This window comes from Muntiacus reevesi, chromosome 1, assembly GCF_963930625.1.
Source record: "Muntiacus reevesi chromosome 1, mMunRee1.1, whole genome shotgun sequence".
In the NCBI taxonomy this organism is placed as follows: domain Eukaryota; kingdom Metazoa; phylum Chordata; class Mammalia; order Artiodactyla; family Cervidae; genus Muntiacus; species Muntiacus reevesi.
Window position 1 is genome coordinate 237,085,340 of NC_089249.1, and position 16,719 is coordinate 237,102,058.

Here is a 16,719-nt window from a genome sequence, read left to right on the forward strand (position 1 = left end):
ACCTATGATTTATTCCTGTTGATGTATGACAGAAATCAAACCACTATTGTAAAGTGATCAAAATTAAACATAAACAATTATAAAAAATTTTCTAGCCTTTCTTAATTTCCTTCATATACTGGCTATCAGCTCTGAATCTTCTCAAGCCCAGGCTAATTAGTTAATCGAAGAAATTATCTGGTACACTGGACTGGCAGTGATGCATCTGTAGAGTCCTCTGCTGATTATCTACCAGGAGTAAAAGAGTTACCCCACATTTTAAGAAAATGAATGAATATATGTATAAATGAAACAATGTTCTCATTGTTGCAAGCTTTCTTGGTACTGCATTAGAACTACATTCTGTCAACAGATTAAGGCTATATGACTTATCAGACACTAGATTCTGTAACTATTTTCATTTTTTATGGTTTCAGGCCCTCCACGCTGGTGGCCACCACATGGAAATATTAAAGTAATCTTCCTCCAAATTTCCTAGGAATGAAACTCGAACCTGAGTTTTCTTTGGAATTACTGTCTTAGAACTTTACTGAGGCAACTGATGCTCTTCAAGTTTCAGACACATGAAAGTGGCAGGCATGCTGTAGGTACAGGAGCCCATAGGAGAGTAATCCCAACTGGGACCCAAGCTGAGACCTGGTCATGGGTACACCACGGACCCCTCCGTAGTGCCTGGAAAATGCTCGTGGACACTGGCAGTTGCCAGGGGGCATGGCAGGTGGCAGGTTCTTACACGCCCACAGACTTGAGCATTGCATGGTTTCTTCTCTGGAGGGGATTGCAGTTTGATGAAGAGTATGCTCCTAACTGTGCTATAAGATGCAGAGAATGCCTAGGGGAGGTGTGATAGCAAATGTCAACTGTCAGATACAGGTTATCTCTGAACAGAGCTCCAGAGTCTGTTTCCAACTTGTATGAGTGCAAAGTGATGGAGGTACCTTTTTCATTTTCAGCTATACTTCTGAGCACTGAATATATTATGAGGTAAAATAAGTGTTTAATAAATGGGGGAAATGGAGAAATGAAAAACTATTTTGGTTTTCTGATGTAGATGAGTGTTCCTGTACTCCTTCATTTAGGAGCATCTGCACTTCAAGCTTAGCCTCACTAGTAAATTTTAAATTTTACTTCTTAAAAAAATGCATTCATGAGTTGACTGGTGACAAAGGTGCTTTGAGGGCAGCTTAGCCTTCAGGGGACCCATAGATCAGAGTGCAGAACCTGTCAGGGGCTATAACTCCAGCCAAAGAGCCTGTAGAATTGGTCCAGGATTTACACTTTAGTCTCACAGAGTTCAGTCCTAGAGTTTTCCTCTTCTGAAGGTTGTCGCTAAGAATAGTCCTTCACTTGTCCATTAATTTACAAACAAAAATAAACTTACTCATTCTTTCTTAGTTTAAGAAATATTTATCATCTGTGCTGTGCCTGAGGATACAATACTGAGGAAAAAAAGACAGATTCCCTTCTCTCATGAAGCTTACAAATAGCCAGAAAACAGAAAGAGAGGGACTGTTATTTGCAGTAAATTTTGTAAATAAAATAGGATGGTACAACAGAGAATATCTATTGAAAGTAGAGATACTTCAGTCAACAATGTGATCAGTGAAGACTTCTTGGGCATCGGGATATCAGATGTGAATGGAGAAAAGGAGTCACCCAGGCAGAGAGCAGTGAGGAGGATGTACCTACTTGAGTCAGAGAAGACTTGTGAGATTGGAACACAGACTGAGGGAGCGGCTACACCATTACACAGCAGATGATCCCATAGTCTGCTCACCATGAACAGGCTCATATTCTCTTTAGAATAGGAGGACTATATACACCCTACTATAAAGAGGGAAAAAAAGCTGTATTTACAGATGGTCTACATATGGACATCACCAGATGGTCAACACTGAAATCAGATTGATTATATTCTTTGCAGCCAAAGATGGATAAGCTCTATACAGTCAGCAAAAACAAGACCAGGAGCTGACTATGGCTCAGATCATGAAGCCTTATTGCCAAATTCAGACTTAAATTGAAGGAAGTAGGGAAAACCACTGGACCATTCAAGTATGATCTAAATCTAATCTCTTATGACTATACAGTGGAAGTGAGAAATAGATTTAAGGGACTAGATCTGATAGACAGAGAGCCTGATGAACTATGGACAGAGGTTCATGACATTGTACAGGAGACAGGGATCAAGACCATCCCCATGGAAAAGAAATGCAAAAAGGCAAAATGGTTGTCTGAGGAGGCCTTACAAATAGCTGTGAAAAGAAGAGAAGCAAAAAGCAAAGGAGAAAAGGAAAGATATCCCCATTTGAATGCAGAGTTCCAAAGAATAGCCAGGAGAGTTAAGAAAGCCTTCCTCAGTGATCAATGCAAAGAAATAGAGGAAAACAACAGAATGGGAAAGACTAGAGATCTCTTCAAGAAAATTAGAGATATCAAGGAAACATTTCAGGCAAAGATGGGTTCGATAAAGGACAAAATGGTATGGACCTAACAGAAGCAGAAGATATTAAGAAGAGGTGGCAAGAATACACAGAAAAACTGTAGAAAAAAGATCTTCATGAGCCAGGTAATCACAATGGTGTGATCATTCACTTAGAGCCAGACATCCTGGAATGTGAAGTCAAGTGGGCCTTAGAAAGCATCACTATGAACAAAGCTAGTGGATGTGATGGAATTCCAGTTGAACTATTTCAAATCCTGAAAGATGATGCTGTGAAAGTGCTGCACTCAATATGCCAGCAAATTTGGAAAACTCAGCAGTGGCCACAGGACTGGAAAAGGTCTGTATTCATTCCAATCCCAAAGAAAGGCAATGCCAAAGAATGCTCAAACTACCACACAATTGCACTCATCTCACACACTAGTAAAGTAATGCTCAAAATTCTCCAAGCCAGGCTTCAGCAATACGTGAACCAAGAACTTCCAGATGTTCAAGCTGGTTTTAGAAAAGGCAGAGGAACCAGAGATCAAATTGCCAATATCTGCTGGATCATCAAAAAAGCAAGAGACTTCCAAAAAAACATCTATTTCTGCTTTATTGACTACACAAAAACCTTCGACTGTGTGGGTCACAATAAACTGTGGAAAATTCTGAAAGAGATGGGAATACCAGACCACCTGATGTGCCTCTTGAGAAACCTGTATGCAGGTCAGGAAGCAACAGTTAGAACTGGACATGGAACAACAGACTGGTTCCAAATAGGAACCAGTATAGGAAATAAGAGAATAGTAGTAGGAAATAGGAATAGGAAATATAATAGGAAATAGGAAATAGGAGAAAACCAGAATAGGAAAAGGAGTACGTCAAGGCTGTATACTGTCACCCTGCTTATTTAACTTATATGCAGACTACATCATGAGAAACGCTGGGCTGGAAGAAGCACAAGCTGGAATCAAGATTGCCAGGAGAAATATCAATAACCTCAGATATGCAGATGACACCACCCTTAAGGCAGAAAGTGAAGAGGAACTGAAAAGCCTCTTGATGAAAGTGAAAGAGGAGAGTGAAAAAGGTGGCTTAAAGCTGAACATTCAGATCAGAACTAAGATCATGGCATCTGGTCCCATCACCTCATGGGAAATAGATGGGGAGACAGTGGAAACAGTGTCAGACTTTATTTTTGGGGGCTCCAAAATCACTGCAGATGGTGACTGCAGCCATGAAATTAAAAGACTCTTACTCCTTGGAAGGAAAGTTATGACCAACTTAGATAGCATATTAAAAAGCAGAGACATTACTTTGCCAACAAAGGTCCGTCTGGTCAAGGCTATGGTTTTTCCAGTGGTCATGTATGGATGTGAGAGCTGCACCATAAAGAAAGCTGAGTGCTGGAGAATTGATGCTTTTGAACTGTGGTGTTGGAGGAGACTCTTAAGAGTCCCTTGGACTGTAAAGGGATCAAACCAGTCAATCCTAAGGAAATCAGTCCTGAATATTCATTGGAAGGACTGATGCTAAAGCTGAAACTCCAATACTTTGGCCACCTGATATGAAGCGTGATAACAGTGTTGTTAGCTGAAAGGACATACCTAGGTTCTTGTCCACTTGCTTTGCGTAAGTGGGAGCTGGAGAGTGGCTGGCAGACTGAGTTATGAGCCCACATTTAAATTTTCCTAGTGAAGTCCAGAGGTCTCTATGAGTGTGATTCTAATTGTATCATTCTGTTCAACTCAATTTCAGGTGAAATGTCCATATAAGAAAGTAGACTTCAGTTGGTTCCAGGGAACAGTGAATCCCTGCCCTGGTTTATACCAACCCATCTGTGGCAACAATTTGATAACCTATGACAACCCATGCATCTTGTGTGTTGAGAGTATGTGAGTACCACTGGGCGAAAAATACAACAAAAAAGCTTGGTCCGAGGCAATTACTATCAATCTCTTCTACCAAGTACGACAGCTATGAAGCCAGGAATTTGCTCCAGTATGCTCAGATAACAATCAGCCCCCACTCAGGAGAACGTGTGGTAACACAGAGCACTCTTGAGTAGAAAGCAGACGCGCTGTACTCAGGAGTGTTTGCTGGGCTCTTTCTTCTCTCAGCCCTCACATTCCCATAAGCCAACTGACAGATTTGTTTTCATTTGAAGCTTCAAACATCCCTTTGAGTCCTTGAAATTCTTTGGTTTTAAGATAAGTTGTAGTTTCCTTCTTTCAGATATCTTCAACCTCACGTGTCTGAAATTCTGAGCTAGGATAAGGCGACCATAAAGTTTGGGGCCTTTGGTAAAGGGTCAATGCTTAGTCTTTGGATTTATGGAACATGATTATCAGTGATGAGACTCTGAGTTCTCACAAAATGTGGGGCTTCAGGGTTGATCTCTGTATAAGACAGTCCAGTTTTCAGGGAGAAAAACTCTTCCCATAGCATCAGAGTGGAGGCCTCTATCCAATAATAATTTTGCATATTTCACAAAGGGCAATGACAGGAATACGTAAACTCTAGGCCATCCCCACTACTGAGGAATTCAGCCAAAGTGTAAGAGTATTGACAGAATAAGTTAAAGACTGATATGCCTCATATATCACAAGCTCAGGCCTGATTAAATAACTTATTTTCAGAGATATTATAGTATATGGCATAATATCTTCAGTGGCATCTTAGCAAGATGGGAAGATAACAGAGTAGGGAATTCGATAACCTGGATTCTGTCTGTAGTCAATATCCTTTATGCTTTTAGTTTCCTCAAATATAAAATAAGGGTGACAGATAATTTTACAAGTATTTTTGTAGTTCTGACAATTCTATTAATAAAATACTTATTCTGATTCTTTCTTTAGGAAATCTCGGGGGAAAATTAGATTTCTACATGATGGACAATGCTAGTTGAGTGGACTTGGAAGTGAAAAGATGACCTTTCATTTTCTTTCCATTGAGAAACCCTTCTCCTGCAACTCACCCCTCTTTGCATGTGTTCTTAGTGACAGAAAACTGCCCCCACTGAGCTTATATCAGATAGAGTCCTTCTTCAGACCTCTCCCCTCAGTGATTCACTGCCTTCCATCTTCGCCCTAATAAATAAACATTTCTGAAAGTCGCACTTAACTTGGGTGTCAGATCTATGTCTCAAGTCTCAGAAGTAGAACAAAATGAACATTTGAGCCAAAGGTCAATAGCAAACATGGAGCTTAATCAGATCTCTGATACTGTAAACCATGGCGTAATCTATGTGAAGGTTCCTGGTTGTTTCCCAAAAACACAACAGAAATTTCTTCCATATTCCTTTGGCATTAAAAAAAAAATTAATAGGAAATGTGGGGTGTTGTGCTCTTCGTGGCCATTCCTGTTGCCTCCTTTCCACATTAAACAATCTCACTTTCAGACTCAGCCTTGAAGCAGAGTCATTCATGCACGTCTGGCTTAGGTAGGCAGGGTCCTACATTTTCACCACCCCTCTCTTTTCTTCATAGAAGGAGGTCTACATTAATAGTATCCATGAATGTCCCATTGATCATTGGTCTTTTTCTTAAGTTCTCTTGACACATTTTAACCTCTGAAACATATGGGGACGTTGTTCTTTGGGTTCAATCCTTTCTCTCTATTTGCCTCTCTCTCTTTCACACAGACATACATACACACTTAATATGGAAAAACAACTAATATACACTCTCTTTCCCTCAGCAGCTCACTCCCTATCAGCCAGGAAAACAGTATCTCTTTTGACTCTGAATATCCTATAAGACTATTATCAGATTATTTATATGTTGTGTTGGCTCTCTGAGCTTAACTACCATACTGATTACAAGGGGGACACATGGGTCCAGTAAAAAGGAAGCAATCACCTTAGGTCTGTCCTCTTTAAAATAGGAAAAGCAAATAGCTCTGGGGAAAATCAGAGAGTCTCTACCTTTACATAGTATCAGTTTCCACTGCTCTGAGTCCTGGGCCATACAGGAACACCAAGAACTCCAGGCAGGATTATTTTCCAACACGATTGCTTTGATTTCATGTTCATAAATCTTTTCTTCTGTAGTCATTGATCTGCAATTAATGCCATTCAGTAGCTTTTTCATCTTATTTTAATTTTTATCTCTACAAGTTTGATTTATATCTTCCATGTTTATAACTTTTAAAATATCTGGTATGCAGTTACAATAACTATTTTATGCTTTTATTCTCTAATTCTATTATCTGTGTCCATTCTGAGTTGGCTACTTCTCTTCTTGTTATAGGTATTATTTTAGGATATAAGATATTATGAACTTTACATTGCTTGGTTCTGAATACTTTGGTATTTTTAGAATTATTCTTGAGCTTTGTTTGAGATATAGCTCAGTTATTTGGAAATACTATGATCCTCTGAAATTTTGCTTTTTAGAGTTAGATGGGGCCAGTGCAGTACTACTAAGTGGAATAATTACTTCTCATTACTGAGAAAAGACACTTTGAAGGACTCTACTCAAGGCACCATGGATTCTAAGCCTTTCTGGTCTGGCTAATAGGAACAAGCGCCATTAACAGCCCTGTATGAGACCAGGCTCTGTTATCACTAATCCTCTCTGGCAGTTATTTCTTAGCCCTGGGTAGTTTCTTCACACACAAAAGCACAAATCAGTAATCTGATGTGCTTTCTGTCCAACTCTTCAGGGCTGTGGTCCCACAAGCTACAGCCAATTTGGTCTCTCTCCTCTCTGCTCTATCTTCCCAATTCAGGTAATCCACCTGCCCTATCAGAGTTCCTCTTAACCTCTTCCTAAGATCTCTCACAATGCAGAAACCAAGGCCAACCACAGAGCTTACCATATTTGTTTCCCATCTCTCAGGTTTCAGCATTCTTATTTGCCTGACTAGACAGTGTCATTGTTTCATATATTTTGTCTAATTTTTTGTCTTTTCAGGTAGACAGTAAAACTGGTTTCTCTCACTCTATATTATCTGAAAGTAGAAGTCAGGTTTATTTTTATCTTCATGTTTTAATTGGAAACCTTCTAAAGCCTAGAATACAATGTCATTATTTTAATTTTTCTAAGGACTCTGAGGCATAAGTTTGGGCTCTGTAATAATACAATTCCCCCCACGCCCGAGTGAATAACACGTTTACTTAAATTTGCTACATACAACAGCAAAAAGAACTTTCGTAATAGTATTTTTTCTGTCATTTCATAGTAGACATTTTCAAAAAAAATTAAAGAAGCTCAGCATATTTATCTAAATATAAGACTTCCTTTCTTTCAGGGAAACCCCTAAAAGATGATGATTTCCATAAATACTATACCATTGTCAACATAAAAGGGTCTCCCTTGCTTTGACAACCACTGCCTGTGTTATTTTGCTCACCCTCTCTGGAAGGTGTTTTGAATTTTGACCTTCTTCTATATGGTTCCCTCATTTTTTATCCTCTAATTGTTGGTCAGTCTTGCTATCTTCTCTTTACCTATCCCCACTTCCTCTGTTTGATGATCTCCACTGCCTATATAATTATTGCTCACATATTCATACCATGAGAGTGTACCCATCTTCTGTATCCAGCCATTTCACTGGCTCAGAATTTTTAAAATCAATCTATCTAATGTAAGTGCTATTTTTTCCTTTCTAAAAGTGGTATTCCATATGCTTCGAGTTATTGAAAGTTAATGTTACTTAATCTTGAGTCCTTTCTCACTCGAACTCAATTTCAATATATAATTTGTTTAGTCCTTATTTCATCTTAAGTATAAATCAAACCCATAAACTAAATCCATATATTTAGTCCAAGTGCTCATAATGTTTCATGAGTTCCTTTTATATTCTTATAACTATTACCTCAGCCTCCAATCTCTTCTCCTATCCATAGCTCTGCCTCCATTTATAATTATTTAAATATGATCTATTTTAAAAAGCACTATTTTTGTGAGTTATAATACAAACATCTTAGTATGACTTATAAGACGCTTTTTTCAACTTGGACAGTAACTCTTGAAGGATTTTGTTAACAAACTCTATTTGCCCATAAGGTGGCAGTAAAACACTGCTGTTTAAATCAATAACTTTGATGAGACCTGGACTTCCTTAGTGGCTCAGACAGTAAAGCGTCTGCCTACAATGCGGGAGACCTGGGTTCGATCCCTGGGTAGAGAATATCCCCTGGAGAAGGAAATTGCAACCCACTCCAGTACTCTTGCTTGGAAAATCCCATGGATGGAGGAGCCTGGTAGGCTACAGTCCACAGGATCGCAAAAAGTCGGACACGACTGAGTGACTTCACTTCACTTCAGGGCCAATGCATAGATACCAATAATGTGATTTAGTGGCAAGTTACTAATGCTCAATGAGCTACATATTTCTCACCACTTCAAATGATGATAATACAGAGCTCCAGTCAGGATGTTGAACTAGAAGGATGTGGAACTCACCTCCTCTCACAAATATATCAATAAATACATCTACAAATGGAACAATTCTTACAGAACACCTACTGAACACTAGCAGATCTCAAACACTTGAAAAGATGAGAAAGAGCTCCATGTAACCAGGAAAGATGAATGAGAAGAAAAAAAGAGAGAGAGAGAGAGAGGACGCAGGACAATACCTGAACCTCTGGGAGGGAGCTTAAAAAGAAGAAAGCTCCCTGCATCTCAGGAAGACCCCTCACCTGCAGGGAGATCAGCCAGGACAGAAAGGGAGCTTCAGAGGCTCAGCGAGCACAAAACTAGTTTATGGCAGGTAGAACTGAGAGGGACCTACACAGTCATGCCACTGCCCTGCACACCCGAGCCTGAGACATGCATCTGCTGGTACAGGTGGGGACTGGGTGTTGAAACTGGGGTTGAGAGGACAGACCCAGGGAGGACTGCTGTTGGCCATGTGAAGACAGCCTGAAGAGGCTGGAGTGTGGCGTGTCTGTAAACGGGAGTCTGGGTAGAAACAGCACCTGACTGCCCCAGAAGCAAAGCACCGTTGTCAAGTGGCGTGCAAAAAGCGAGGTGGGGCTGCCTTAGCAGCTTCTTTCTCCACGTGTCAGCCCTGCCTCCATGGGCTCTGGGACAGCAAGGCCCAGCCACTGCCTGAAGCGCTCCCACCTCAGCAGGCTCCCACATCCCAGATGTCACCTTGGTGGGTTCTGGGAGCAAATGCCAGTGGGTTGCCCAAGCACAAAGGCAGGGCTAACACCACGGCTGAGTCCAAGGGGCTGCACAGCCTAGGAAGCAAGGCCAAAATGTCTCTCCGTGACTATGTAAGCCTCAGATTCACACCTCCACCACTGGCTTTGTAAAGTCAGCACCTGCAAGACATCCAAGTGGACAAGAGGTGCTCCGGTAGCTGGTACGGGTCTGGCTTTAGCAGCTGTGGGCCCCAGTGGGCTCGCACGCGTGACTACTTCAGTCCTGGGCCTGGACTTCGGCGGATCTGCACTGGTGGCCTTGTGAAACAACGCCTAAGGGACACCAGGGCCAAGTGCGGGCCCTCCCACGGTTGAGGCAAGGGCCAACAGCAGTGCGAACAGTACTTTCTGAGCCTGCACAACGCACGGCAGGTTTCACCACAGAGCACACCCATCAGTGAACAGCCGTGGCAGAGAATACTCAGCGGCTCATTTCCCAGTGGGAGCACTCCAATCCCACCTACCTCACACCACAGCGGAGAAATGCAGCCCAGAAACAGATCTGGGGGCCTCGACTCCCACAGCTAGGGAATAGACCCAGCCCCTGACAGGGCAGTGACAACCACAGAACCAAGAGGAGCCCCTGCTAGATATCCTGTGCAGGGTCTGGTCAGCACCACACCAGTCACATCTCCTATCACGGGGATAACAGCCAGCAGACACAGAGGAGAGAGGTGGGAGGCATCCATGCTAAAAGTAGTCCTTGCATTAAAAAATATTAACTTTACACAGGAATACTCCTACAGAAAAATAGCCCTCCAGGACCACAGGAGATAATAATTTCTCTCAAACTCATACAGCAAGAGATATGTAAGTAAAATGAAGAAGAAGAGGAACCACTCCCAATTAAAATATCAAGAGAACTTCCCTAAAAGAATATAAAATGAAACAGACCTCTAACAGACACTGAGGTCAAAGAGGAGATAATAAAAATCTGAAGGAATTAAGGACTGTTGATAGAAATGCAGATTACTATAAAAAGGAACCAAAAAAAATTAGAGTGTTCATTCTCAGAGATAAAAGCTGAGCTAAAGATCAAGAACAGTAGACTGAATAATGCAGAAGAATAAATAAGTGATTTGCAAGATAGAATGGGCTTCCCAGGTGGCTCAGTGGGTAAAGAATACACCTGCAATGCAGGAGATGCAGGTTTGATCCCTGGGTCAGGAAGATCCCCTGAAGGAGAATGTGGCAACCACTCCAGTATTCTTTCCTGGAGAATTCCATGAACAGAGAAGCCTAGCAGGCAACAGTCCATGGAGTTGCAAAGAATCGGACATGACTGAAGCAACTGAGTGCACACAGGCATGCGTGTGCACACACACACATATACACACAAGACAATGGACATTATCCAATTAGAACAGAAGACATAAAGTCAAAAAAAGGAATGAAAGCAATATAAGAGACCTGTGGGATAATCTAAAGTATGTCAAGCTATGCAGAATAGGGATTCCAGGAGGAGAAGAGAAGAGGGGATTGAAAATGTGTTTGAAGAAATTATGGCCCCAAACTTTCCAAACCTAAAGGAAACAGATACTCAGGTACAGGAAGCATACAGGGTCCCAAACAAGATAAACCCAAACAGATCTACACCAAGACATACTATAATAAAAACAGCAAAATTTAAAGAAGATTCTAAAGGCTACAAGTGAAAAACAAAGAGTTAATTACAATGGAATCCCTATAAGATTATGAAGGCCAGAAGGGAGTGATGAAATGTAGTCAAGGTTCTAAAAGAGAAAAATCTGCAACCTAGGATACTCTACCCAGCATGATTATCATTCAGAAAAGATGGAGAAATAAAGAATTTCCTAGACAAGCAAAACCTAAAAGAATACAATACTGTCAATTCTGTTAATAAAATAAATATCAAAAGGTCTTCTCTAAATAGAAAAGAAGAATCTATAGAAAATCAAAATTGGAAAGTAATCACTCAAATAAGCTAGTGAACAGATTTTTAAAAAAAAACTCAAGGGCTTCCGGTCCAAGATGGCAGATTAGAAGGATGTGTGCTCATCTTCTCCAGCAAGAACACCAAAATTGCAACTAGTTATTGAACAGCCATCGACAGGAGGATGCTTGAACCCACCAAAAAAAGAGATATCCCAGATCCAAAGACAAAAACAAAGCCACAGCGAGATGGTAGGAGGGGCACAATCACAATAAAATCAAATCCCATACCCACTGGAGGGATGATCCACAGACTGGAGAACAATAATTCCAAAGAAGTTCTTGCACTATTGTGAAGATTCTGAGCCCCATATGAGCCTTCCCAGCTTAGGGATCTGACAAGGGATGGTAATGCCCATGGAATCTGGCCTTGAGGGCCAGCAGGATTTGATTATAGGCCTTCCAGAGGACTGTGGGAAACAGAGACTCCAGTCTTGGTGGGCATAAACAAAATTCTGCATGTACCTAGACTCAGAGGAGAGGAGCAGTGACCCCACAGGAGACAGAACCAAAATTACCTGCTAGTGTTGGAGGGCCTCCTGTTGGGGCACAGGTTGGCAGGGGCTCAACACAGAAACAGGGGCACTGAAAGGCCCCCTTGGTGTAAACCCTCTTGGAGATCACCATTAACCTCACCATAGAGCCTGTAGACCCCAAGGCTGGGTAGCCAAAGGCCAAGCAACTAATACGGAGGAAGTGCAAACCCACCCATCAGCAGACAGAAGAAGCAAGAAGAAGCACAGTCACACCACCGATAAAACAAAAACCATTTTACTGAAAGTTAACCATGAGGAAAAAGCAGAAAGTTATGTCCCAGATGAAGGGACAAGATAAAATCCCAGAAAAACAATTAAATGAAGTGGAGATAGGCAACATTCCAGAAAAAGAATTCATAATAATGATAATGAAGATGATCCAGGATCTCAGGGAAAGGATGGAGGCAAAGATTGAGAAGATGCAAGAAATGTTTACCAAAGACCTACAAGAACTAAAGAACAAACAAACAGAGATGAATAATAGAACTAGAAGGAATCAATAGCAGAATAACTGAGGCAGAGGAATGGGTAAATGACTTGGAGGACAGAATGGTGGAAATCACTGCCACAGAACAGAATACAGATAAAAGAGTGAAAAGAAATGAAGTCAGCCTAAGAGACCTCTGGGATCTATTCACATTACAGGGGTCCCAGAAGGAGGAGAGAGAGAGAAAGGACCTGAGAACATATCTGAAGAGATATTAGCTGAAAAATTCCTAACATGGGAAAGGAAATAGTCAACCAAGTCCAGGAAGCACAGAGTCCCAGGAAGAATAAATCCAAGGAGGAATGCACAAAGACACACAGTAATCAAGCAGAAAAATTAAAGACAGAGATAAAATAGTAAAAACAACAAGGGAAAAATGACAAATAACACACCAGGTAACTCCCATCAGGCTATCACCTGATTTCTCAACAGAAATTCTACCAGCCACAAGAGAATGGTATGATGTATTTAAAGTGATAAAAGGGAAGAACCTACAACCAAGAATACTCTACACAGCAAGATTCTCCTTCAGATTTGATAGAGAAATCAAAACTTTTCCAGACAAGCAAAGGTTAAGAGAATTCAGCACTACCAAACCAACTTTACAACAAATGCTAAAGGAACTTCTCTAGGCAGGAAACACAAGAGAAGGAAAAGACTTACAGAAAATAAACCCAAAACAATTAAGAAAATTATGATAGGACCATCAGTTCAGTTCAGTCACTCAGTCGTGACCGACTCTGCAACCCCATGGCCTGCAGCACACCAGGATTCCCTATCCATCACCAGTTCGCAGAATTTACCCAAACTCATGTCCATTGCATTGGTGATGCCATCCAATCATCTCATTCTCTGTCATCCCATTCTCCTCCCACCTTCAATCTTTCCCAGCATCAGGGTCTTTTCCAATGAGTCAGTTCTTCACATCAAGTGGCCAAAGTACTGGAGTTTCAACTTCAACATCAGTCCTTCTGAAGAACACTCAGGACTAATCTCCTTAGGATCGACTGGTTGGATCTCCTTGCAGTCCAAGGGACTCTCAAGAGTCTTCTCCAACACCACAGTTCAAAAGCATCAATTCTTTAGCACTCATCTTTCTTTATAGTCCAACTCTCACATCCAAAAATGACCACTGGAAAAACCATAGCGTTGACCAGACAGATCTTTGTTGGCAAAGTAATGTCTCTGTTTTTTAATATGCTGTCTAGGTTGGTCAAAACTTTCTTTCCAAGGAATGTCTTTGAATTTCTTGGCTGCAGTCACCTTCTGCAGTGATTTTGGAGCCCCCCCAAAATAAGTCTGTCACTGTTTCCACTGTTTCCCCATCTATTTGCCATGAAGGGATGGGACCAGATGCCATGATCTTAGTTTTCTGAATGTTGAGCTTTAAGCCAACTTTTCACTCTCCTCTTTCACTTTCATCAAGAGGCTCTTTAGTTCCTCTTCACTTTCTGCCATAAGGGTGCTGTCATCTGCATATCTGAGGTTATTGATATTTCTCCCAGCAATCTTGACTCCAGTTTGTGCTTCATCCAGCCCAGCTTTTCTCATGATGTACTCTGCATATAAGTTAAATAAGCAGGGTGACAATAAACAGCCTTGACGTATTCCTTTCCCAATTTGGAACCAGTCTGTTGTTCCAGGTCCAGTTCTAACTGTTGCTTCCTGACAACATACAGATTTCTCAAGAGGCAGGCTAAGTGGTCTGGTATTCCCATCTCTTTCAGAATATTCCACAGTTTGTTGTGATTCATATAGTCAAAGGCTTTGGCATAGTCAGTAAAGCAGAAATAGATATTTTTCTGGAACTATCTTGCTTTTTTGATGATCCAGTGGATGTTGGCAATTTGATCTCTGGTTCCTCTGCCTTTTCTAAAACCAGCTTGAATAATTACTTTAAATGTAAACAGATTAAATGCACCAACCAAAAGACATAGACTGACTGGGTGTATGAAAACATGTGCATATATGCACTTTAACATACCACATCACTCTTCATGACCCTCTCCCCCAACCAAATTGTATGTAATTATTTTATATTGTTAATTTAATCATGTTCTCATTATGACTTGCAATTGTAATTATCTTTTATTTTTTGTCTGATTACTGATTGTGGAAAGTGATACACATCTTTTACTATTGTGATTATGTAACTATTACTCAATACCATTGTATCATGACTGGTCAAAAGAAAAATAATAGAACTCAATACCACCAAAACTAGGACCTAATAGAAAAATCTGTAATCACTTTTTAAAATCCACATGCATATCAGAATTATCTTGAAATTTTTTGAAAAATACAAATGCGCAGGTATTGCTTTTTTTCTTCAGAGCTCCAGATATGTTCCTAATGAGCAGTCATGTTTAAAGACAACTGAATTATATGATGATCTTTTGCTTTTACCTAGCTTGTTTCACTTTTTCTCTTTCATATTCAGTGCTCCCATTTCATTTAGTTTATGTTCTCCAGTTTCTCCATTTCTTCATTTTTCTTGATGTTCTTTCTCAAGTCTTTATCAAGTGTAGTAGAAAAGCTTTATATACATATGTATGTATAATACATATTTTATAAAACTTATGAATTTTTTCCTAACTAAAAAATTATAACATTTTGATTCCACTTGTTCAACATATCTCAACATAATGAAAGCCATATATGATAAACCCACAGCAAACATTATCCTCAATGGTGAAAAATGGAAAGCATTTCTCCTAAAGTCAGGAACACAACAAGGGTGCCAACTCTCACCACTACTATTCAACATAGTTTTGAAAGTTTTAGCCACAGCAATCAGAGAAGAAGAAGAAATAAGTGGAATCCAGACTGGAAAAGAAGAAGTAAAACTCTGTTTGCAGATGACATGATCCTCTACATACAAAACCCTAAAGACACCGCTAGAAAATTAGAGCTAATCAATGAATAGAGTAAAGTTGCAGGATATAAAATTAACACACAGAAATTCCTTGCATTCCTATATACTAACAATGAGTAAACAGAAAGAGAAATTAAGGAAACAATTCCATTCACCATTGCCTCTTTGATTTATATGAAGAGTACATCATGCAAAATGCTGGGCTGGATGAAGCACAAAGAAAGAAAGAATGAGAAGTCACTCAGTCGTGTCCAACTCTTTGTGACCCCATGGGCTCTAGCCTACCAGGCTCCTCCATCCATGAGATTTTCCAAGCAAGAGTACTGGAGGGGGTTGCCATCTCCTTCTCCAGGGGATCTTCCCAACCCAGGAGCTGAACCCAGGTCTCCCACAGTGCAGGCAGACGCTTTACCATCTGAGCCATCAGGGAGTCCAAATGTTATTTGAGCAGTTAGTTTACAAAGGAGAGTAGTATCTATTACAGAGTCAATCAACTTGTTCCCCACTGCCAAAATTACCTGGGGCTCCTGTAGAAAGTGAAAGTGAAGTCACTCAGTCATGTTTGACTCTTTGTGACCCCATGGACTGTAGACTGCCACACTCCTCCATCTGTGGGATTCTCCAGGCAAGAATACTGGAGTGGATTGCCATTTCCTTCTCCAGGGGATCTTCCCGACCCAGGGCTCGAACCTGGGTCTCCTGCACTGCAGGCAGACTCTTTACCATCTGAGCCACCAGGGGTTCAGATGAAGCACAATCTGGAATCAAGATTGCTGGGAGAAATATCAATAACCTTAGATATGCAGATGACATCACCCTTATGGCAGAAAGCGAAGAGGAACTAAAGAGCCCCTTGATGAAGGTGAAAGAGGAGAGTGAAAAAGCTGGTTTAAAACTCAACATCAAACAAAGATCATGGCATGTGGTCCCATCACTTTATGGCAAATAGATGGGGAAAGTGGAAATAGTGGAAACAGTGACAGACTTAAATTTCCTGGGCTCCAACATCACTGAGCACAGTGACTGCAGCCATGAAATTAAAAGACGTTTGCTACTTGGAAGAAAAGCCATGACCAACCTAGAAAGCATATTAAAAAGCATGGTAAAAAACATATTAAAAAGACATGACTTTGCCAACAAAAGTCCATATAGTTAAAGCTATGGTTTTTCCAGTAGTCATGTATGGATGTGAGAGTTACATCATAGAGAAGGCTGAGCACCAAAGAATTGGTGTTTTTGCTGTCTGTGGTGTTGGAGAAGACTCTTCAGAGTCCCTTGAACTGC

General features: G+C 40.7%; 1 protein-coding gene across 1 annotated transcript; it reads left to right on the top strand.

The window, feature by feature from the left end:
• The first annotated feature begins 406 nt into the window (after positions 1-406).
• Positions 407-5,329, top strand: SPINK14 (serine peptidase inhibitor Kazal type 14 (putative)). Its single transcript, XM_065920192.1, has 3 exons — positions 407-454; positions 4,184-4,320; positions 5,284-5,329. Exons 1-3 carry the CDS (start codon positions 407-409, stop codon positions 5,327-5,329), a joined length of 231 nt encoding a protein of 76 aa, XP_065776264.1.
• Positions 5,330-16,719: the final 11,390 nt, after the last annotated feature.

What these genes read in the sequence shown, in the direction of transcription:
- SPINK14 (XM_065920192.1), top strand. Translation starts at nt 407, where the DNA reads ATGGTTTCAGGCCCTCCACGCTGGTGGCCACCACATGGAAATATTAAA. An exon ending in CACCACATGGAAATATTAAA is followed by an intron (nt 455 to 4,183) that starts GTAATCTTCCTC and finishes ACTCAATTTCAG; the next exon opens with GTGAAATGTCCATATAAGAA. An exon ending in ATCTTGTGTGTTGAGAGTAT is followed by an intron (nt 4,321 to 5,283) that starts GTGAGTACCACT and finishes TTCTTTCTTTAG; the next exon opens with GAAATCTCGGGGGAAAATTA.